Source organism: Salminus brasiliensis, chromosome 1 (assembly GCF_030463535.1).
Source record: "Salminus brasiliensis chromosome 1, fSalBra1.hap2, whole genome shotgun sequence".
In the NCBI taxonomy this organism is placed as follows: domain Eukaryota; kingdom Metazoa; phylum Chordata; class Actinopteri; order Characiformes; family Bryconidae; genus Salminus; species Salminus brasiliensis.
The window spans coordinates 78,276,966-78,302,403 of NC_132878.1; the positions used below are offsets into that span (position 1 = coordinate 78,276,966).

Consider the following 25,438-nt stretch of genomic DNA (forward strand, 5'->3'; position numbering starts at 1 on the left):
GGGGCTGGATCCTCCACTGGGCCGCTGGAAATATATGCTCCATGTCCCATTATTTATGAAGGCCTATCCTTTTGCCTTCTCGCCAATTACTCTCCCTATCATTTTCCAAAATCTAAAAACTGTTTTCAATCAACACAGCCAACGCTATTACTGAGTGCCTGCCGGCCCTGAGAGGAGGCTTTTCTCTCTCTCCCTCTCCCTCAAACTGATTGGAGCGCTTTGCATTCCGCGGCGCTCCGTGATTGAATCCGTCGCTTGAATTAGGGCTGTCGACTCGAGGAGCTGCACATCCTTAACCCAACCCCCCCAACCCCTTGACCGCCTCCAGCCTGTGTGAGCCATGTGAGATGTGTGAGATGTGTGCGTGTCTGCGTGCACCTGGTGATGCACCCAAATGTGCATTGCTTGCTTATAGGCAGAGTTAAAAGTGGATGTAGATCTGCACATATAGCCTAGCTGACACTTAATAATAATAAAAAAAATATATATATATATATATATAAATAAAACATACACAAACATAAAAAAAAAAACACAAATCTGTGCAGGTGCAACTATTTTCTCTTACGTTTGTCTTCTATCTTGGTCATGGCGTAGTCCCAATCAAAGATGAATCTGTAGAAGCTCAGCTGGTTGTACAAGGCCTTCTCAGAATACTATCAAGAGAAAAAAAAAACACAAAGCACAAAAAGGAGCAATCAGAAAACGTGACAGAACTGCTACAACACTGATGTGGCGAAGCCAACAACAAACAAAAAAAAGCCACAATGCATGCAGCAGGACAGAAATTGCTATGCATTGCTGCTTTTTTGTGTATTCTAACAAAGTGTCAAAAGTCTTTTGACAAAAGACCATTTCCCAGGAAAAAACAAAAGACACACCCCAAACCGGTCACATTTTAGGTTAGGAACACTGTGTTTAAGTGCAATGACGGCCATACCGCCAATATGATAAGTGTTGCGTAGTCAATACAAGCTCAAATCTGCACGCGCAAAACCCTCTTCAAACTGTTTAGTGACGCTGTGGTGGTCGATTATTCAATCGCTCATTCACATTGAAAGAGGGGGGAGGAAAAAAAACAAAAAAACAAAACAACAAAAAAAAAACAATTAGCTATAATCACACTGATGTTTCCCTCACATCGGTTTGTACTGTTCCCCCCCCCCCCTCCCTTTCTCTCTCTGGGGAAAATGAAAGGCTGGAGCGTAATGAGATTGGTGCAATTCAATCAGGGAAAGCTGGAGAATCACCTGCGTTAATTACAGCTGGAGAGACAGGTAGTGTTTGTCATATATTCTCCACTGTCACAGACAGAAGCAAACACAGTCACTCAGGCAGGCCCCAAGTTTAGAGTCATATAAGCTGCAAAATCTGTCTGATTGGCCAAAACTAGGTACCGCATCACACCGCCCCCCTAAACCCCCTCCCGCCTCCACCACCTCCTCCTCCTCTCCCCTCCAGCACCACAAAAGCAGGAAACAATCTGTTTGGTTTGTAAATGCTGCTCTAATTACCGTTGGCCACGTGTCTGCCTGCCAGAAGTGCTCAGATCGAGAGAGAGAGAGAGAGAGAACGCGAGTGCGTGCGCAAGAGAGAGAGAGAGGATCAACTCTGAAATTACCTCGAAATTACCTACTTCATAATAGTTTGTTTTGATAAGGCATTGTGTGTGGAGCTGATGAACAACAGTGGCTGTCAATTTGATTAGCCATTATACTTTTATGTTAATTGCCATTATTGGGTCGCAGTCTCTCCGAGTCACCATAGAAGCCAGGCAATGCGGGTGCTGAGAGAGGGAGAGCGAGAGAGAGGGAGAGGAAGAGAGAGAGGGAGTGCCACAGAGGGAGTTTAGTGAGGGGCTCTCTTCAGCAGACAAGCTTTTAATTGCCCTCCACAGCTTCCGATGAGCCCAGCAGCTGTTGACCCATAATGCACTAGCTGGTCAACAACCCTGCCCGTCGATTCAGCAATGCAGCCATAATGGAGCCGCCGTAACCAGCGCCAGCACACGGCCGGCTTGGCACGCGCACACAAACCCCCTTTCTACTGAATAAACACGCGTGTGCGCACCTATCTGAATCGCTGCTGGCCGGATGGCCTACCTGTGCAGCACGGTATACAGTGCGTTTCGTATAGCTCCAAACACAACACACACACACACACACACACACACACACAACAGCAGGGGCGGGGTCGGGACCAACTTCGCAGTTCCGCTGACAGGTGTCAAAGAGGCGTGGCGAGCGGATCGTCAGGCGTTATTCAATTTAGACTCTCGTGTGCACGCCACCACCCCCCACAACCACCACCACCGTACACATACAGACACCTCCCCCGGCGGCTTTGCTCGGCTCAGTGCTTTGTTCCTGTACTGACACCATTTCAATTTTCACCACAAATCTGCAGCATTTTCGGCCTGAGTGACTAAGGAGCAAACCAGCTGTGAAATTGCCTCTCCCCCGAGAACCACCAACACCCACCACCCCCCCACCCCCCACCCCCCCTTCTCGGCTGCCCTCCCGCTGCATCTCCCCCCAATAAAGCCACGACAGTGGTGAAGCACTTCCCATCGCCTTGCTGCCAAAAAAGCCACTGGCGTAACCCTCGACCCAAAACATACGTCATATGAACACTATAACCTCCAACACGGCGTGCTGATCACTTGAACCCAACGTTTCACCATATAGGCACAGCACGCACGAGGCTTTAAGACAGTGAAGAAACGACGTCTGGACAAACCACGCGTCGGCTAAATGTATAGAACGTATGCATTTAAATGTATAGAAACGCTCTTCAGTCCTACGCCGGTGGAAAAATGGCTCCTCTCTCTATTCATGCAGATCTCTGCAGCTGCAGCAGGGGAAGAAAAAAACCCAAACAGTTTTGATGAGGCTTAACACAAAACGCTCCAATTTGAGTTAATTTTAATGGGCCGAGCTGAAAAAGGAAGGCGATCGGCATCACAAGGTTTCATAATGAGTCAATATATGTAAATCTTTACAAGGCAAACACAGTGGGAAACAAAGACATTTAACTGAAGCGCCAGTTGATGTCTCCACTTTTTTGTGCGCATAATTTCTCCCCATTGAAAGGTATAATTGCCTGCTATTTGAAGATATTCATGCTCAATTTTTGAAATTAATTTCAATTGGGGGGAAATGTAGAAATGTCAGCTCCCTTGAAAGGGATTTGATTTCAATTATCCTTGCTCAAAGGACTGTGATTTCCAAATACACTTAAGCAAAATTATGACAAGAATTTTTGTTCCCAGAAATTCAGTGTTTAAAGAGCGATTAGGCGATAAATGGACTGGCTTTGAATTGAAGTGAATGCGCCGGTCTCCATCTGAAAGGCACTCAATTATCCCTGATTGCTCCCGTTATAATGTATCAAATAGAGATACCTGCTATTGCTGTAATTTGTGTGAAAATTAACATGCTGCAATTTCCACTAGAGGGAAAAAAGGAAGCCCTAATGGGTGCCTGAACGTACATCAATAAAACGGAGAACGAGGGGGGGAGCGAGGGAGGGCAAGCGAGTGAGAGAGTCGAGAGAGAGAGAGAGAGAGAGAGAGAGAGAGAGAGAGAGAGAGGCGCACATTGTGATTGAGGAAAAAAGCGAGGGAGGGGGAGAGAAGGAGCAGTGGTAGGGAAAGAGGAGGGGAGAAAAAAAAAAAAAAGATGGAGCAAGAAAGAGAGAGAGAGAGAGAGAAGAAGAAAAAAATTTAATTTACTGAAAATATTACAAATTGCACCTGTATATAACTCCTCCAAATTACCGGCCAATCAGTCTAGGGTGCCCATTACGCTTCCATTTAATCTGGATACAATGGTGGTCGATGTCTCTGTGTCCGTGGAGATGCGAGACGAGGCGCATCGCTGACAGGCGAGCGGCAGAGCTCGGAGCGACAGAGGGACGGGGAAAAGGGGTGAGGAAGTTAATGTTTTATTCAGCCAGCAGTTTAAACTGCCATCTCACCAGGCAGAGAAGGGGACGCCTAAGTGGCTATGGTGACAAGAGAAATTGTCCTTTTGGGTTTCAACCTGTCGCCACAGAACCAGACGGAGAAATCAGCAACCGGGAGGGAGGGGGGCTGGGGAGGTGTAGGGTGGTGTGGGGGGGGGTGCACTGGACAAAACAACAAAAGGAGAGAGAGAGAGAACGGAGACGGAGAGCAGGAGAGACTCAGGCACATGACAGTTGGGGGGTGGGGGTGGGGAGGGGGGGGGGTGGTAAATGAAAGAAGAGGAGAAGTCTGTTGGTCAAAGTTTTTGACTTGGGGCACACCCTCTACAAGTGATCCCGGAATTAAGTGGGTGTGAAATGAGGGGATTTGAAAATCACCCCCCAAAATCTCAAAATCACACAAACTTCTCTCTCATCCTGGGCCGTTTCTCGGACCACAGTGATTGGTCCAGGCTGAGGCTGACCTGCTCTGTTAGCCACTACATGGGCTGTTCCCAACAATTCCAAGCAGGGATACTAGGCCCGTTGCAGCTCAGGGATACAGCAAACAGTTCTGACCTGCAAGAAGAACCAGAGTAGGTGTGTGTGTGTGTGTGTGTGTGTGTGGGGGGGGGGGGTGTTGGGGGGAAGGAAGAGTGTGGCAAGGGACGAAAGAGAGAAAAAAGTGGTCCGAGAGCTGAGAAGAGCTTCAGAGGCTTCATCACAGGGAGCTGCCTCAGCCAGGAAGGCTTTTACTGGCTCCACAGCGCCATCAGCTGGTCGAAACATGTGTTAATGGCAGTCTGGGATAGAGACTGGCTTACCTCTGGCTTGAGAGTGGACTTGCAGCAAAGTGGACATATAGGGCCCGAACGGGAGAACGCTACAGGCAGCCGTCGAGTTCGATTCTGGCACGCTTGGTCCTCACACAGTAGCCAACCCTGAAAGAGAAAGAGAGGGAGAGAGAGACAGAGAGGGAGGGAAAAGGGGGAGAGGGATTAAGTATTTAAGTGTGCAGTTAAGAGCGACAAATAATTCTGTCAAATTTTCCCATCAATCCCCCCTCTGGAACCTTGGAAGTGTTGATCATCAGAGACATGCACTGCCCCGGCTTTCCTCTGCCGGGCCATGTGGAGCCTGGGACAGGTGCAGCCGCCCCCCACTGGCCCTGCCTGCCTCTTCCCCTGTCATTAGAGCAGAGGCCGGGGCTAATGTGGGTAATGCCCTGCTAATGACAGAGCCCCCTCTCACCTCTCACCCCAAATAAAGCGCTTACCCTCGCACCTGTCCCCTACAGCATTAGCAGCACGTCGCCCTCGCTGCCTTGCTGCGGCCACAGAGAAGGAGACGCAGCAGAGGAGGCCGCGCAACACAGAGGAATAGCTTATTAAGGGGAGACGAGAGCAGAGGAGGAATGGTTGAAGCTAGAAAATTAAGATACTGAAGATTCTGAAGATGCTGTAATAAGAAAACTTATGAATGAATTGTTGTGAAAACAACAAAAAACATTTCATAAGTAAAGGACAAACCCAAGTGTAGAAAATCAAATATACTGTTTAAGTTACATTTACAAATGTTACAAAGCAATGCTTCTCACATTTCGCCTATAAAGCTAGCTGTGTCTGACCACAACAACAGTACAGGACTAGTCAACAATGACAGCAGTACATAAATCCATGCTGCAAGCTTAGATTACAAAATACAGAGAAAGAAAAGACCCTTGTTGAGCTTCATTTTCTTCAGCACACCTGGACTGTACAGTGAAACACTGAAGTAGTGAGTGGGTTCACTGCTAAAAGCTAAACCGGCTAATATCTCCTAAACTTGCTAGCAGCACATTACACTGAGAGAACTCACCAAGAGCACAACACTGTCCGGTAAGAGTTAGGAATAATTCTAACAAAAAATGATTCTCTATTTTTTCCTCTTACTGTTACAGTGCTAAAATCTAAGCTGTACCAAGTCTAATTTTAAACGGTTTTTTTCTTTCTGAGGCCCTATAACAGTTGTAAGTAGTGTTGCAAACATACATCAATTTTTTATTTATATATAAAATCTAAATAAATTAATTAATAAAGCACACATAGCAACTTGATTCCATTACATCTTTAAAGAACTACATACAACTTCTAATCTACAGAAAAACCTCTGAACCATGCATTAAAACTGTTCTCAGGTTGTCCGGTACATATAGAAATACCGGCTTCACTACAATATACCGGATACCGGACTTCAAGAATCAGTTTTAGCTCATGGTTGCAGCCATAGTTTTTGATCTGGAATTAAAACCAATTATGGATTAGTGTGTATTTTTTATTCATTTATTTTATTTTTTACATTTATTTGTTACAAAATAAGATTTTGAGCAGTTTTTTTTTTAAACGCATCACTGAATTTCTACAGTACCAGAATACATGACGTCATGATGCATGATATCCAAAAGTGACTCAAAGCAGAGGGTTCTCCCTTAAAGCAACAGCGCAAACGTCTTGTTTACACAAGGCTGTCCTGTTTAATCTGCTGCGCAGCTGTATGCTTTACAGTCACATAGCAGACACCAGCTCTGTCACCTTAGAAATGCCCCCCTCTCCCCACCAGATCACTGATACCGACACCCAAACATTGTAATGACTGGCAGTGTTTGACATATCAGCCCAAAAAGCCATGGTACTGTGCTGGTCATGACTGTGCCGGTCAATTAGATTCAGTAATGAAAGCTGGAAGGAAACAAATGATGACGTCAATATCTTTAATTATTGCAGCTACATATACACACACAAAGCAGTAAGCAGTGAGGAAAGAGTAGAGAACGAGAACGATAAGGATGGCAGACAAAGCGAAAGAGCTTCTTGCTCTTTCCGCTCCACAACTGTTAATTTGTTCCCATTTCCTGAGCTCTGATTAATTCTGGAGGGTCACTTTCAGGCTTATCAGCCTCACATTCGGGCCCTGTTAAACTGAAAGATGGGCCTTATCGCTCACCTGCGCTGTCAAACATACACGCACGGAACACCAGCATTGTTCATTCCTCAGTACATTATCAGAATAAACAGCTCGTTAGAATTTTTCAATTAATCTCATCTGGGTGGCACTTTGTGTGGTGGGCCGATGTTATTTGGATAATTAGCAGCGAGCCTTGGCGCTTTGAGGGGGTGGGAGGGGGGTGTAAAGAGTGTAATTGAATCCTGACATATGTGAGCTGTTTGGTTTTCATTTTGAGGAGAGCGACAGTGTTATCACCCCTCTGTTTGCCCTAAGGCCCTTTTGTGCTCCAGGAGGCCCAAGACTAAACCAACAGAACAGTTCCCATGGGCAGAGAGATAGAGAGTGTGCGAGTCTGCGCGAGAGAATTCACACTCCGTGTCAGCATCATGAAACTGAAGTGACATTTTGAATGTGACACCACTCATTAATGATGATTGATATGGCAAATACGCAACATCATGATTAGGGCCTGACCAATACCAATACTGATTTTAAGGTGCTACAAATTCCAGAAGCTGACAAACAGTAGTCCAAGTAAATATTACACATATTTTATGCACCAATAGCTTTACTCAGTGCATTAACAACACACAACTGTCAAAAAACAAAAACAAGACAAAGCTTAAATAAACCTAAAAAACAACCAAAATGATTTATCGCTGATCTCAGATGCAGTCAATCTTCCTAGACAAATCTGAAATGGGCCTCTTTGGCTTACAATGTGAGATTCTAGGCTAATGTTGCAAACCCTGGACCTAAACTTTCACCATCTCCTCTCAATAAATGCATACCAAAACCGTGATTTATTTGCCACATAATCAGAGAAATGAATGTATGTTTTTAGCAAGCAAAGTATGCCATACTATGGTCTAAACAACATCAGTTGGTCTACATGAAATAACTGAAGGATGTGATTTAAGTGGGCTGAAAGCTGGTTTGGGGTGTATGTTTAATGGGATTATTGGGGACTATACAAGTCCAGTGTCTGTTAGCAACTTTAGCCTAGCACTCTCTGTTCTAAACTAAAGATGCAAACGTCAGAAACAGGTCCAGGCTGATTGACTGCACCTGAGGTAAGTGATGAATTATGTTCATTAGATTCAAAACTATTCCTTTAAAAGCAGCATTATGCAAGAGGAATTTCTTGCTCCTGGGCTCCCCCTTCAGTCAGAAAATGTAATTCACGCTTTGAGCCACCGCTAAAAGGACACGCTTTACACATGAGTTTCTGGACAAGCTGTCAGATACAGAACAGTCTGTAACAGAAAGAGAAAGATGCATGTGGATTGAGGCGGTACAGTACTATAACCAGATGGTCCACAAATAAGACCCTGGTTATGCATCGCTACACAGTTCTTATGTAGTTTGCAGCATATTGAGCCCGGAGTAGCAATGATTGAAAACACTTTTTCCTCCTATTACATGTCAGTGGAGCATTAAAATAATGCTAAATAGTTTTACTTTAAGCAATAGAAATTTTATAGCCCGGGGGGATGGTGTTACTCGGAATTCCTTGCAGGTTTGGCCCATGTATTACCCATTGAATACAGAAAGTATAGTACAGTAACATTTACCTGCCACAAGCTGTACGTTTTGGCATTCTAACCAAAGCAATGTTTTATGAGTAAATTTATTTTGCTCAATGCTATAAAGAAAATGCTATAAAAAAATGCTATAAACGGACGGTCATATGAACAGAATCAGGAAATCAAGATATATAAGATGCACCAGAAAAACAGTAGTATCATATATTAATATGGCATAAGTGAGTTTTTTATTTCATCAAATATAAACGAATAAACTAAGTTTATATCTGACAGGGTTGACACCTCATCAGCTATCTGTTAAGCACTTACCATTTACCTTAACTAATTTGCTTAAATCTTTGGTCGTGATGATGCATTGAGTTGTTCAGGTCTCCTGCAGAGAATTCAGAATTGCTATTGAAGAAATAGTGGAGAAGTGAGGAGTGAGAGGGAAATTACCCAAAATGCCCTGTTGCTCCATTTCACTTGCTCACTGACCCACAATTCTTCATTCCAAATTAGTACTGTTAGAGTGGCTCATGGTGCTGTGTGACACACACACAGACACACACTCAGTCTGAAGACTGTCATTAAACACAGTGACATCAGCAATCACCAGTGCAACAGCGTTGAGGAAATTAACCACAAAGTCGAATAAGCTGCACGCAACCATGTAGCATCAATTCAGAAAGCACTGGTTAAAACATTAAAAGGGAGAGCGAGAGAGAGAGAGAGAGAACGAGAAAGAAGGACAGCAAAGGAAAAAGAGAGAGAAAGAAATCCAACCCCACATCAATATTGTGAACAGTGCAATAAACACACAAGCACAAATCAAATGGCGTTCAGATGGTGTTCATTTTCCAGCCAGCGTCCTTCAGAAGCCTTCAGTGTAACCGAGACAGAAAGCAACGGAGGAAAAAATAGAACCAAAAATCAGGGAGTAGCAGAGAGGGAAGAAAAAAAAAAAAAACATCTAATTGAAACACTAAGAGCTGGCTTCAAGAGAGAGAGGCAGGATAAAGCCTCATAATTGCATAATTATACCAGTCGATACCTGACACAGTGAATACAGCCACTTCTGCAGACGTCAAATGAGTTCCACATAATTTAACCAAACACCGGGCAAAGCCCGAGGGCCATGGATCAACGCAAGCCACCGGAAAAAAAGGAAAATAAAAGGAGAGCGAGCTCAGGCTTTCCTTTCCTCATCTCTCGCCTCCTCTTTCTCCATTACATACCTCTATTAATGTATTTAAGCCTGTGGGTTTTTTTTGTGCTGCATGGCTGAAATCCACACACTTCTCTCTCGCTATAAGACACTATCTGATGCCATCTATGCAGCACAGACACTGTTCAATACATGCACACAATGTGTCCAAATGTTTGTGGATACCCCTTCTAATTAATGCATTCAGCTATGTGAGGTTAACCTAATTGCTGACACAGACATCCCAATGTGCACACACACAGACTGCCAATAAAACAGGATTCTGGAGTGCAGATAAACCTAAACCTGTTGGCACCATGCTTTAATGCCAGGTGTGGGCTAGAGGTGTATAAAGCCCCCCAGCATTGAGCTGTGGAGCAGTGGAAGACCTGTGCTCTCTGGTATAGATGATGGATGGTGCTACATCCAATACTTTTGGGATGAGTTGGGGATAAGGAGGGGTGGTAATTATCCAACATCCAGCACCAAATTCTTACAGTAATGCTCCAAAATCTAGCAGAAAGTCTTTTCTGGACAGCAGAGACTGTTACTCCAACAAAAGCAGGATAAACTCTTTAATACTGTCTATTTTTGGAGAAACAATGAATGAGCAGGTGTCCCAAAACTTTCTACAAAGCGTACATTTATAAATCATTGGGTGGTGGCAGATTTCCAAACACTAGCAGTGTAGGAAACTCCCAAAATAAAGCAAGTGATAGTTACTGACATATATTCTAAAAGACATCACCCGATTCCCTAAAACAGCATGCAACATCTCTCTCTCTCGGACATAACTTCATATAATGAACTTCACCAAAAAAACATCTTAACGTAACAAGACCTTATACCACTCGTAAAGAAAATTTTCTACAATTTAACCAGGGATCTCAAAGATGAGAAACAAGGCAAGCTGGACCGTCACTGGCTGTATAGAATAGTCATGCTCTTTATTTTTAGGTGCTGTGGCATAAAACAACATTTATTATGTGTTATTCACCATTTCATGTACCCCTGCCTGGTAAAGGACTTCAGGCTTGCCATAAGAGCCTTAAGGGCCTTGAGGGCCAAGAACCTCACAAACATGGTTTGTTACCAACACTAGCGGTGCTGGGCAAGTCAAAAGGCCAGCACGCTGCCAACACAGCTTGAGTCAACATGCTACCGCTATGGACTAACACAGTTATTATTATATTATATACATGATAAAAACATTATTGCCACAGTATGACTTCACACCACTTCCATTTACAATAATACTGCAAAATATTGTCAACATTTTAAGAAAGATCTATGATTGGAACAATTTTAGAGTGAAAAATAAGCAATTTGAGCGCTCACAATTTTTACCAGGAGTTTCATATAATTAACTTTTTTGGGCCACAGCCTTTCCCCCCACACAGTTAGGAGGGGCAACTGTTTCAAATTTCAAAAACTTCATAAATTATTTTTCAAACTATGTCCCAATGATCAAAAAGCATGAGTTTTCTAAGCAGCTGCTATTAGAAAATTGCAAAGCACCTTCAGATAACTGTTTCCTTAGCGCTTAACGGAGTTAAACAATGCAGTTAACAGGAACGGCAAAGGCTGAGAAAACTCGAAACCCCCATTCGACTGCAGAAGATCTACAGGAAGGTTTAGCAGCAACACCTGCACAAAAATGACCTTATTTTTTTTTTTTTTAAAGTCTCATTAGAAGCTGTGTCCTCACCAGAGAAGTCAGATATTCTCAAAAGAGCACATATTCAAACAAACAGAGAAAAGATTTGATAGGACAAAAGTGGTATTAATCATTTTTGGGATGAGGGTTAAGGGCTGAGACGATAAAACACAAATGTCGAGTTTAACACCCAAACAAGTGCTTTCCAGCAGTGAGAGAACATGGAGAACAGCAAATTACAAAATACACACACATGCACAGCTCAGGAGTTATTCTATTTGTAACCACTAACCTGAAAATACTTTAAAAAGCTGGCGAGGTCATGCTGGTGTAACATTCAGCATCTCAGCCGCAGCAGTGCACTAACAACTCTCCCCATGTTCTGACACCTGTGGCTCGTTTTCCCCCTCATCAAGGACTATAATACAATCCACCTTTCTCAGTTACTCTTTATGCAGTACTGCACCACAGACATTCCCTTTATGCGCCAGTATTTGGTTTTCTTGTGTTTCATCTTACATTTGCCCCCTTTCTTTTATATATATATATATATATATTCATTCAACTATGCAAAGAAATTGTGGTAAAGTCAGCTGTTAAAACAAAAAACAAAACAAAAAAAAGATAAAACAAATGACAAAAGAATGTTTTGATTTTTGACTTAAAAGGACCTTAAGATAGGTTCACATCTGATCTCGACTGTTCCAGAGTCTCGGGGCCGTCACTGATGGAGCCCAATCACCCTTTAGCTTTTTCTTTCAACGGGGGACCCTTAGACAGAACTGATTGGAAGATCTCAGGGCTCTCAAAGGCGTGTAAAGCTGAAACAGGTCTGATATGTAAGTGGTCGCCAGCCCATTTAGTGCCTTAAAAAACCCACAATAACACCTTAAAGTGAAGTCTGAACTGAATGGGGAGTCGATGAAGGGATGCTAGAATAGGTCTAATATGATAATACTTCTCCATGCCGGTGAGCATTCGAGACGTTGCATTTGGGACCAACTGTAGTCGTGCTAATGAGGAGCGACTGACACTCAGAAGCAAAGAGTTTTTAGTGAACGGGATGAACGATCAATCAAAGTTGTTAAGCAAAACTAATTTAAGCATATGAATATTTCTAAAATTATGAGCTACGTTTGACAAGAGAATAACATGTCCAAATAACATGTCCAATCACACACATTTTTTCACCTGACCGTCAGCATGACCATATGATAGGATATTGTTTTTGCAAACAATTAGCCCTAGAGGTAACAGTGAGAACATTTTCCCCTGAGGGACACCAAAAGTAACTGAAGAGGTGAGAGAACAGAGGCCAGATAAATGAAAGTCAGAGTTCAGAAGGTCAGATTCTAAAATTCAGTAAACAGCTAAATTACTAAAATTACTGTCTGAAAACAATCTGTTGACTGTAAAATTAGGAGAACTGTTAGTTAGGAAAATAATGACTTTTCGATGACAAAGCATCATCATTGTATTTTCCAAGAAGGATGATTTTTCTATTGGCTTTTTCCTTCATCGACACTTTTAGTTCTTGTTTGCTGAAAAATGCTTAATTAGCCCTGTGAATGCTCAATTGGCCATAGAGGTAACAGATATCAAGGAATTGCACTAAACAATACTAACAATGTCTTGTGTTGTTTATGATGAGCGGTAAGCAGCAGCACGTAAGACTAGATTATAGGGGTTGCATAAACTAATCGACTAGAAAATTCACTAGTCACCATAGTGGGAAGCAGCCGACTAGTCAGAAGGAGGAACAAAACAGTAGTGAGGATTCAGGCAGACGGAAACGCAGCAGCAGCAGCTCTTACGTGAAACACTGTGTTAATCAAACTTTGGTCGTCTGGAAATACTTTATTGAGATAAATCCAGTTCGTATTCAGCTGAACAATGTGTAAAGAAGCGCTTAATTAAAAATCTCAAAGTGAAGCTTCAGTGTCTAAAAAAAAAAAAAAATACTTTGGGAATAACTTTCATTTTAGAGCTGTGGTTTTATCTTAAGATTCCACTCAAGATTCCTCTCCAGCCTCAGGTTCCCAAAATTCCCTGAGCAAGACCCAGCTTTGAGTTGCACAGGTTTTGGCAAGCAGATGCCGGCCCATGCTGTGGAAAGCAGCACTCGGACCACGCTGGCACATTCACTCACTATTCCTACATCATGTGACACTCTAAAGAGCACTGATTCACTGCCATAACCAGCCTAAACATCTGATTGAAAAGTCTCAATAAGGTCAATAAGGCTGTGTTGAAGTGTGGCCAGTAAACCCTGTCCACTACCACTACACCAGTCCTCTCTTAGGGGTTCCTGGCAGGTTTTCCCATCAGTAACATGCACAGAACTGTGCTTGCAGTTGTGATTTAGCTAGCTTTGTATTTGAATACTGTTCAGCACTGTAGAAAATGATACTTTTGTAATTTAATATTTCTTACTGTTTGATAAAGTGGAGGTTAGATTTCAGCTTGATCAAACAACATTTTACGTCCATACTGTGCAGTCGTAATTCACAGACAGACAAACAGTCAGGGAGTCAGACAGCCAGACAGATCAAGACAGACAGACTCCCATCTGCGATTACAGGCAGTGAAAAAGACCCCAAGACAACAGCTTTGCTCAGGCTTTGTACTTCAGTAATCAACAGATGTACTTACAGGCCTTGGCCCAGGCACCACAGAGAAGCTGAATGGGCAAAAAAGCGTCCACTTTGTACATCTTCGCCTTAATCAAGCCTTTTCTATTCAGCAATTTGACCTTTTGTTCAAAACAGGATTATCACCCCCCACCTCTCTTTTTTCCCTTAAAAAAAAAAAAAAAATTATTTATTTATTCCCTCTCCCCAGCCAGTTACCAGGGGAGACCCGTGCGACAAACATAATTGCAATAATTTGTTAAACGCCATGGCAACCCACATTAGAATGGGGGTAAATACGAGGGGGGCCACTCTGTGCTGCACTCTCATTTCGCTGAAGACGCTAGGAGTCAGGGAAAGGATGACAAGCAAAGAAGGGCTAGGGTGTGGGGCAGGGGGAAGAGGGGGGAGCAAGGAGAGGAGCGTGTATTTGCTTTGTCTCCAAAGGGGCTGCTTTATTGATAATGGCGGTGGGCTAAAGGTGGACGTGGCAGTAATTTCGCTGGTGATTAATGCCTCGCTGGTGTTCTGCAGCTAAACTCAACAAACAGCACAGACTTCCAATCTGTAACCATGTAAGCCCCTAAGTCCCCCCTCACTCCATTACACAGGCGAGCTTTTCTCCCTCCATCTCCGCGAACAAACAGCTCTATTTGAGCTCTCCCCTCAGCTGAAAGGAATCCTTAATTACACAATATTACCCCTCTTCATTGCTGCCAGTGTGGGAGGGGACGGCAAGGCCGCGTCCGCTGAGCCCGAGTCCTGAGCTGACAGGGGTGTTAGCATTCACAGCCAGCAGCTGTTTTACACATACTGACAATGGGGGCCACAGGCACAGGGCCCACAGAGGGAGGTGGCTACATTCACACAACTAATTGATTTCTGCACAGCACGGTGGGAGAACACCCCCCCACCAATAGCACTCACTGCCTCCCTCGCAGCTCTTGCACTCGCTCCCTCTCTGCCGTCTGGGCCCAGAGATGATGACTGCTAATGGAACATTCATAAAGCCCCAATCAGCCTCTCAGAACCAAAGAGACGCTCAGCGCTACGGAATCCAGCCAGCATTCCACAACCTCCAGACAAAACTGCTGTAATACGGAGCAGAAGTCACGTCGCAGTTATAGTACATACTCAAAACTTGAACCAACATGATAGACAATATGGCTTTCATAATCTTTAAAACATTATGCATTTCTTTTTTTGCTTATACTTATATAGAAAATAACAGAATTGTGAAATTCACACAAATGTATAAACAAAACTTTTTCCCAACAAAATGTTTTAAAACGTAAATAAATAAAGACCCCAAGAGAACCCGTACACATACTGAATACAAGCCGACCAGAAACATCAAGTGAACAACTGTCTAAAAGGTGCTTAAAAAATAAATAAAAATCTATACACATTTACTCGCAGCAATAGTGAAGCTACAATGAGCTACAAAATGAGTGTATTTAACGTAACCATGTTGCCAAGGGCACACTGTAAAGGATGCAACAGAAAAGACAGAGCGAGTGTTTTTCTGAGCACATATCCCTAACCTGGATGCAGGTACGTGGTTCTTGGCCCAATCAGACTCTCAACCACAAAGTAATGGTAGACTAGTAGCACTACAAAGCCATGCATTCAGTTATAACTAAGATTTGTTTCCATTTGAACAAGAATGAACTAGCAAGATCTTTGTTTCTTTTAGACCTTTCTGTTTCTAAGAAAGCATAACTTTCCTTTTAATGAACATATACTAAAGTATTAAATGCATAATAAAACCAGTGTTGTAACGGCTCACAGATAATCCGAAAGTATCGTCACCCCCACGGCACACGACACCCTTTTTCTTTTTAGCTGAGATGAAAAAATGACTCAAAAACCACGATCCAGTCTAAAATCACCACCACCGGTTAGAATTTTATTATTTTAAAACGTGCTTTCACAACTCCAACAGTTTCCCAACGAACAACTGGGCCACGAGCTAATGGCTGCGATTTTAAGACTAATTTCATATCAAACCAACACATTGACTGCTGTATCACCCAGGCCTCACCCAACATGCCGTCACTGATCCGAGCTGGAGCACACCACTCAACATGCAGAGCGCGATTAACCCCGTCAGTCAAACTTTCTGAGGGGGGAATTAGACACAAACATATCAGGGCTCTTTACGTTGGTCCAATATCTGAACACTTGTCACACAGCCAGAACCCACATTAAAGGAGAGAGAGAGAGAGAGAGAGAGAGAGAGAGAGGAAAAAAAAAAAAAAATTAAACCCATTTGTGGCGCAGCGGGGGGGCCAGCTGTTTGGAGGAATACTCAGAGGCGAAAGGCCGCATCTGAAATTCAATAAAGGGCCGCAATAAACAAACAGCATGTGCGAGGTGAGCTCAAATTAACCTGCGTTAAGTCCTTACAGAGTGGTCAGGAACAAAGTCTCCACCACAGCGTCTGAGTCACACTCCACTGTTTCTCAAAGGTGGCGGATAAATGCAGTAAAACTCGCACTTAACAACCCGAACAAAACACTAACCATTTCAGCTATTCTGCACACTGGGCAGCAGAAGGAAGCAAACGGCACCCTTTTCTACACAGTACGCAAGGCCGACACAATGTATCGTTTGTTAACCAATATCAGAACACTGGCATTTGCAGGACGGATATTACCGAAGGCTGTATTGTGAAAACGACTATTTTTAGCCTATACAAGGCTTGTCTTGGTTGGTTGACTGCACTTGGGAAAAGTGATCAATCATTTATTTTAGCTGAGAAATTATTATAGGTGAGAAAACAATATATAACATTTATATGTATATATATATATATATGTAAAAAAAATTTTTTTTAATCTTTCAAAACAGCAAAGGAAAAAAATAATAAAAATCAAATACCAAAACAAGATGTTTGAAATCTACTGATACTGCATTGAAGGGGGGGGGGGGCAAACAAAAAAGTGCCTTGGTACAGTGCTTTGGTCAAAATGTTTAACTATAAACTATTATAAAATTATGACACCTGATTTGTCCCCACAGAGCTAGGTGAAATACATGGAAAACATCCCCCCCAAAAAAACAAAAAAGAAATTACTGAAAATAAATAAAACGAGCAGGTACTCACACTGTAGTATTTGCGAATGTGTCTGCGGATGTCCAGTAGCAATTTGTTGCTGATTTTAACATGATGGTCGAAGGGGCTTCCACCGCAAGGGATGTGACAGCAACGCTTCAGACTGGGCTCCATAACACTCCCCTGAGAAAAACACAGCAACATCAGGACAAATTCAGATGTGCTTCAAGTCTTGATTTTGAGGCTTGGTATTTATGGCATTTATGCATTTGAACATCTACATTATTTAATATTCTTCACCTCCCTGCCCCCAACGAGAGCCACTTCCATTTGAGTAGATTTTGATACCAAAACCTGCCACTCATGACCATTTTCCAACCTCTCTATCACTTTGCATTTAAGATCGATGGAGATAACTTCTCTTCTGTCTGGCTGCCCTGAACTGTCTCTCATTCATACAGATAAAAAACTTGTATTTCTATTTTTGACTTTTTTTTGTTTAATAACTTAAAATCCCCATTGGGATGTGAAGCAGTGGAATGGTGTTCTCTAGAATGATGGTGCTTCATCCAATGATTTTATTCAACATCCAATACTCCATTCAACACATTTGTTTCTGAACGCAATCAAATCCTCACACTGATGCTCCCAAATTTAGTAGGAAACCTCAGATCTGGACTGTAGAGAGCTGCTCTAAGAAAAGCAGGATAAACTTTTCAAATCCCCTTGATTTTGGAAGAAACAATGAATAAGCAGGTGTTCCAATACTTGTATAAGCCGTTAAATTAATGAAAATAAATAATAGACCAGACTCTTGTTGGACATCTCAACAAATTGCACTGCAATGGCTCTCAGCATTGACTTTGCTTAAAAAAAAGCCCAGGAGGGTACACAGGATGGGAAAACTGTAAAACAGGGAGGGAAAAAAAGAAAACGAAAAAGAAAAGTGCGAGGGTGCCACACCATTAACCTTTCAGCCATGGGTCTGGGTGACAGCAGAAGAAAAGCCCTGCATGTTGCTCGTCTGATCTGGAGGCTTTAGCAGCCCTCGTCGCTCCCGTCGAGGGACGAAGGAACTGGTGGCGATTAAACAGTGGGTGGAAAAGGCTGCACCTCCATATCCCTTCACTCCACAAGCCCTACAGGCCCCTACCGGAGCTGTCTGGAACAGCCATTACATCTCAAACAAGCCAAATCACGCTCAGGGCGGGGGTGTTAATGCGTCAGCACACTAACTTCTGCTCAGCCACAAACACTTTTACTCGCGTGCGCGCACACACACACACACACACACATACATACACACACACAGCCTGCTTTATGACAGTGCAGAAGTGTCTAGTCGCCCTCAATTCAGACCACCGGTAGTTGCTGCAAGCCATTAGCCTATTTATGATGTTTACTTCTATCACTGAATAGCACTTTGAGGGGAACAGTGCTTCTATGCAAATACTCTTTCCACTCTCTGTGGCCGGCTGCAGCCAGCGAGTATGTTTGCATTCTTGCTCTCCACCCTCCTCCCTGCTTGGCTGCCTGATAACGGAGCTCTCAGCAGCCCTGGACAGCCCGTCTGCGAGTCAAGGCTTTCCTCTCCGCTCTTCCTTTCATCCCCCCACGCTAATGCTCAGCAATACAGCTTTCCTAATTATTACACAGTCTTATCAGTGAGGCTTGGTTAGCCTTGTGTGGGGCTGTGCGTGCGGGAGGGTATATCAGCGTCTGAGTGTGTTTGTGAGCTGCAGACAGAGATGGAAGGCAACGTGGAGAAACTTTTACACAACTTCAGTTGCTTGACACTGCACAACAACGCCACCTGCTATTCATTTAGCGACACTTGTTAGAAAGTACAGTACTCGTTGCCATCGCCACTCCACAAAACAGCCAATCATCTCAATCCATTTATAAACAAGAGAGAACAAACTTTTAAAATGACCGTACCTATTTGCCGCTAACTAGTTAGCCTGGCTAGCAAGTCAACACCCACATCTACTATGATAGCTTGGTCCAGCCTATCGTGATCTACGTAGCCAGCCTCCGAATCAATAGGATCACGCAAATGGACCAATCACTCTGATGATGGCGATCACAGAGTTGCAGTTGCTAATCATGGCTTTAAATTGTTCCCTTTCTTTGAGCTGTTCCATTTTGGGGCAGAATGAGCGGCAACATACAATCAGCCATAACATTAACACCACCCGCCTAATACTGAGGTCTTCCTTGTGCTGCCACAACAGATCCATCCATTCAAGGCATGGACTCTCAAAATCATGGACAAAATCTCTGAAGGAGTTCTGTGGTACCTCCATACTAGAGAAAACACACAAAACGTGCCTGATGTTTTGGAGATGCTCTGACCCAGTCCTCTAGTACACAATTTGGCCCTTATCAAGGAGGCTCAGATGCTTACGATTGTCTATTTTCACTGCTCTTAACACATCACCTTGAAGAGTCTTTAATGTATATTCCACCCATTGACAGATGCCACTGCGGATGAAGATAATCAAATGTGTTTTTCACTTCACCTGTCAGTGGTAATGTTATGGCTGATTGGTATACGTCTGTAATAGAGAAAAACAGTGCTCAATGGATTGACCAAGTAACAGTAAAACAGCAAATAGGGAAAGTCCACGGAATTCCAAGGTGCAGATCTGAGAAGGAGGACTGTATAATTACACAATTCAGGAATGTCCCCTGGAGCGATTTCTAAACTGCCACAGACTCTAAGATTATCAGTTGGACAATTCAACTGGGGGGGGGGGGGAGTTGGATCAGACAGTCAGAAACAACCCAAGAACCACCAAGGCACTGGTCTGATATGCACTGGAAGCTGCTGGAACATCAGAGTCATCGCCAAGCGAGTGTTACACTGCCATGGGCTAAGGGGCTGCTGTTGGATAAAATTGACACCTTCAATCTCCACTTTGCAGCTGACCACATAAAAGGACAAGCCTTCTGAAGGTCAGTTTCAGATGAGATAAAGATCGAGTTGTTTTGCCTCTAACGCCACAGAGGTAAGCATGGTGTCACCAGCGGAACTGGCTTATTGCCCAAAGTGGATGAAATAATGGAGGATAATTTATTGGTTAAAACTTGGATACAAGTTTTACTAAAGTATACTTAAAGTATACTCCAACTAAAGGTACTGAAGATGCAGCCCAGTGCAGTGGCCAATTGGCACCTTTTATTCCCGAGCATGTTTGCTTTTCATCAAATCAGTAATACCCTAGTACCACCCTAGTTTCAGTTAAATAAAAGTTTCACAGCGTAAGGCAAGGCTAGGGTTTTACTTTTATTAAGAAAGGTGGATGGTGCATTTACAACATCTGCATGTCAATGCGTATCAGGGGTGAGAACAGTACGTGTGTGACTGTGTGAAAGCCCTGCAGTCATTTCAGAGGGTTTGTGCCTGCCCAGAGTGGAGTGGGAGTTCTCAAACGCTGAGGAGGACAGAGCTCAGGAGAAATTGGGAGTTTTTCATTTTTTATGAATTCCAGAAAGACGAGAGAAAGCTGTGAGTTAATTAGAGGTAGATAATGTTCCCTTTTCTCACCCTCCTGACCTCAGTATGGAATAAAACGGTTGTCTCATGTGCTACAGAACATGAGTAAGCCACCACACCAACCAAAGCTAACGGCAACTCAATCCTACACTGCCAAGTAGCTAAAAATAAGGGAGCAGCCACAGCACATTAATAGGCCGGCCACTGCCTCCTCGAGGAAATAATCACCTGCACTCCTAAAATTTATTGTTACTTGTCATTACATGATATTTAACTCATGGAAGAGGCAGGACCAACTTGAATAGTGAGAAACCCAGCACAAATGCCCCAGCTAACATGTTTGCATGGCTGATGAAGGCAGTTATGTGCGCATTTGCCTGAGCACACATAACTGACGGCGCATCAAATTTCAAATAATATACGTTTTATTGGCATTGATAACTTGTACTGATAACTTTGGTCTGGCCCTAGCTACTCACCGCTCCCTCAAAGACGGCATCATAAATGTTCTCGGTGCCACAGCTAGGGCAGCAAAAGGAGAACCTCTCGCAGTCACGGTACCGTTCCTCATCTGTGAGCTGTGCTGGGACACCCACAAGACCATCAGACTCCTCCTCACGCTGCTGTCTCTGCTGGGCCCGGAACTGTGATGGATCCAGCCCTGGAGGAGAAACACACACACGCACAAAACAAATATAAATATCTGTTCGTAGATCAAAACCTTGTATCTGCAGATGATCAACTTCACAGAAAAAGCAAAAAAAAAATCATCTTAAATTACAATGAAAGCAAGCACAGAAAGATTTTATTCTAAGGAGGCACGCGCACACACACACACACACACACACACACACACACACACACACACACACACATTCATTAAATCAACACCTATTAATACTTTAAGACTACTCTCACTGTAGGAAAGCCTGTCACAGAAGCTCTAGTCACTGTAGCACAAACTCCTGACCAATTAAAGTTATAAGGGCAGTGAGTTATCAAAGAAGAGGTAAGTAAAATAAAAGGGATAAATAATAGCTGGGATATGGATGATCAGAGAGAAATGAGATAATAATAAACTGGAAACATGAGACAAAGCTGGGGGGGCAGGAAAAAACAACAACAACAAAGCTACCCGATTTGTAGCAGGCAGCTGAGATCATCAAATCATTAAGAGGTGGCAGCTGAATATCCATTTAATCTTCCCAAGGTGACACTGAACACTATTAGAGCATGGAAAAACAGTCGACATCCCCCTGAGTAATTTGGCTAAGTGAATAAGTGAGTAAATAAATAAGTGTTGACTGCAAGGCTGCAGGGATTAACCAGCGGCCCCAAAGCTCCTAGGCCCGGGAGCTGCTGCCATCTGCAGGAAGATATGCACACACTCATTCCAGGGTCAAGCCACATCAAAGGGCTGCAGAACAGAGTGGAGGAGACACATGCGCACAGAGATCGCTGGTTTGGCTTAGAATCAAAGATCATTTTTCAAAATGACCCGATCTTTAACTTTAACAGAATTAAAGAGCAAAACACTGAAGCTACCAAACATATAGGACTACAATGACCAGCCAAGTGTTATTAGTCGTGGGAGAGTCAAACATATTGAGCAGTAACTCAATACTATCGATATGCTGATACATACCAAACTACAGGATGAAAAGACAACTTTGCTTGTACAGATGAAACTGCCTGGTTGGAGGTGCTGGGACAAGCACCATTTGCACCTGCCCTACAAAACAGTCCAAAGAGGGAGCTCACCCAACCATGTGGCGATCAGCACACCATCAATGCCTTCAATAGGCTCACAGATGCGGCCCACCACAGGATGCACCTGCTGGGAGAGGTAGTACTGGGTGTCCAGGCTCAGTCCAGGCTGCTTCTGAAGCTGCTCTGGGGCATATGCCCGCTGGCTGGCCCCAAGGTTCGACCCATCCTTTCACACCAAAAGGAAGAGAGAGTTATGGAAAAGCATGATAACTACTGTAGAGCTCACATTAAGTTCACAGACATGCATAGAAAGACTGAGAGAAGTCCCTGAGGAGCACCTGACAGATGATGTAGGAAATGGTATCTCCTGCTTTAACCTTCCGGCCTCCTTGAGAGTTGATCCACAGGGCCACATGCACATGGGGGAGACTCTTCTTATCTGGGTAGTCTTGAGGGTCCTTTGTCAGGGCCTAAATGGACACATATACACCCACGAATCCACACATTGTTATTATCTATTAATGCTTTCTTGAGCCATCCTCTTTTAGACACCTTTACATACACTATATGTCCAAATGTTTGTGGACACCTCTTCTAATGAATCCATTCAGCTACTTTACGTTGCTCCCACTGCTGACATGGACATGCACACACAGCTTATCTATTCCTTGTAGAGAAATTCTGCCAATAGAATAGTACTCTCTGGAGCAGATTAACATGAACCCATTGGCACCATGCCCAATGCCAGGTGTGGGCTATAGAGGTATAAAGTCTCCTTAGCACTGAGTTGTGAAGCAGTGGAACTGTGTTTTCTTTGGAATGACTGTCCAATACTTTTGGGATGAGTCGCAGAGTTTGAGATCATCCAACATCCTGACCTCACTAACGCTCACCAACAATCAAATACTCACAACAATGCCCCAAAAGCCTTCTCTTTATACAAGAGAAAGGACAGTTACTCACACAAAATCAAGATGAACTCCGCATGCCCTTGATTCTGGAACAAACAAGGCATGAGCAGGTGTCCCGATACTTTTGTTCATATAGTGTATGTACAGAATGTTTTACTAAAACCACCAATTCCAGCACTCCCAAAAGCGACCGGCATCTCACCTTGTGGATCTCAAACATGTTCACAGGGATGTTGCCACTTGCCACCTTCTCCCCCACCTCTATGAGGTGCTGCTGGATGTTCTCCAATATAGCGTCCCGGTTCTGGTCGGACAGAATTTGACCGAGCACGTAGCTGAAGTGGAAGAAACAAGAGCTAAACAGTCTGATGCAGAATGAATTAACAACACATATCGCAAAGAGCATAGGAGTCTTCTATTAGGCTTATGAGGAGCACTCTGGCTGCACAACATAGAAATTTTATTTTCCAGTGATATATATTGCAACATTAAAAAAATTATATTAAAATACAGGAAGATTTCTCCAGAAGTAAACGTTGGCATGATATTAATCAGCAGCTAATTAATAGTACTCAGAGACTCTCTTTGTAGCATGCAGCATAAATGCAGCATGACTTGCTACATGACTTGCATAGAAGTTGACATTGCACCCGATACTGCACATCCTGCGATGTGAATATTGTGCACATTGTGATGGAGAGACTGAAACAATATATTGTGCAGCCCTAAGGAGAACCATGGCAACACAGAGTATAAAATCATTGTATTCAATTCTAGAAAATTAAGATACAAAATCACTTATTGACTTCATGGCAACATTGGGCCTTCATTGACTTCTTTGAACTGTCCTGTTTCTGGGAAATAAGATCTTTTTTATATATTATTATTATTATTATTATTATTATTACTACTACTACTACTACTACTACTAATAATAATAATAATAATAATGATGATAAACAACTACAAAAACTTTCTAGTTGTGTTTTTCAGGGTCAAAATTATTCATCCAGATATTGGGTCCGATTTCTGACTGGATATTTCGCCACTCATCTTGCCAGAACCCCAATGAAGCTTTGTGCCTTGTGGACAATCATTCTCTCATCTAACCATAAAGTGTGTCTCCAGAAAGACTTTACTTTGTCAATGTTGTCAGTTCTAAACTTTAGTAGAACTTAAACATTTTAGAGCAAGGGCATCTGTTTTGGACAGCAGTCTCTCAGTCCATAGTGACAAACTGCAGACAGTGACCCTAGTGTTTTAATAGCTTTCGATTCATATCATGCCTGTTCTTTGGTGGCTCTTGAGTTGTTTCTCACCACCTGAACCAGCTCTCAGCTTAGGGCCACAGTTTAGGTCAACTTCCAGACCTTGGTGAAGTGGCTACACTTCCAAACAACTTGCTCTTTCATACAATGGTTTATCATTTTCTATCTTTCAGCATCGCCAAATCAATGCATTTATTTTGAACCGTTATGTATAATTTGACCCCATGTTGATTTCACAAAACCCCCTTTAACACATTAACACTTGTGCACCCTTAAAGAAGTTCATTCTCATACAGCCCCAGAAAAAGATCAGTTCAAAGAAATCCAAATAAAGCAGGGTATTGCCATGCTGTTCCTGTCCATGATGAGTGTATGTATACTTCTGACCACAACTGTGCAAGTGGTGTAAAATGATTCAGTTGTAGACACTGCAGAGAAAACGGGAATGTGATTTCTTAAGGGAAAGGTCCTGAAAGACACTGACTTGCCGCACTCCTTGGCGAGGTCACACCAGTCCCTGCGCACAATGTCTAGGCCTTTGAACTCCTGCTTGGTGGTGTAGCGGCCTTCTCCATGTTGCTCCACCATCAATGCAGCATACTTCTTCTTCTTCAGCAACAATAGAGACTTAAAAACGCCATCAATGTCAATCTCCAGCAGCTTGTACAACTTATTCACCTCACTTTTCACCTAAGCAGAGGCAAACGCAAGTACAGCAGACATCAGTATAGGGCTATTTACTTGAGTGGTACAGCATTGTGTCAAAAAATAGGCATGCATGACACACCATCACCTCTTACATAAACGGCATAATATTTCTACTTAGCTTATTTCAGTTTAGCTTTGGGTAGTTTTAAGGATGTACTAATATTTGTATATTTTATTATACTTAATTTTTTTAAAATATAGTACAAATCTTAAATTGCAATAAAGATGCAATCATTGGTTGCTGATGTCCAATTATAAGCCCAAAAGGTCCAGATCAGTATTTATCAGCTCACAAAAAAATCAATTGTAACCCTACAAAGAAGATGCAGCCTCT

The 25,438-nt window shown here is 43.0% G+C and overlaps 1 protein-coding gene across 2 annotated transcripts in view; it reads right to left on the reverse strand.

The window, feature by feature from the left end:
• pola1 (polymerase (DNA directed), alpha 1) overlaps nt 1–25,438 on the reverse strand; it is a 62,367-nt gene that overhangs the window by 9,858 nt on the left and 27,071 nt on the right. For both annotated transcript variants that reach the window (XM_072689925.1, XM_072689916.1), the window contains exons 29-36: nt 24,881–25,086; nt 23,331–23,463; nt 22,556–22,687; nt 22,269–22,443; nt 20,987–21,168; nt 17,060–17,191; nt 4,770–4,886; nt 569–656 (exon numbers count right to left, since the gene is read on the reverse strand). In XM_072689925.1, coding sequence (XP_072546026.1) covers nt 569–656; nt 4,770–4,886; nt 17,060–17,191; nt 20,987–21,168; nt 22,269–22,443; nt 22,556–22,687; nt 23,331–23,463; nt 24,881–25,086 — 1,165 coding nt within the window. The remainder of the gene's footprint in view (nt 1–568; nt 657–4,769; nt 4,887–17,059; nt 17,192–20,986; nt 21,169–22,268; nt 22,444–22,555; nt 22,688–23,330; nt 23,464–24,880; nt 25,087–25,438) is intronic.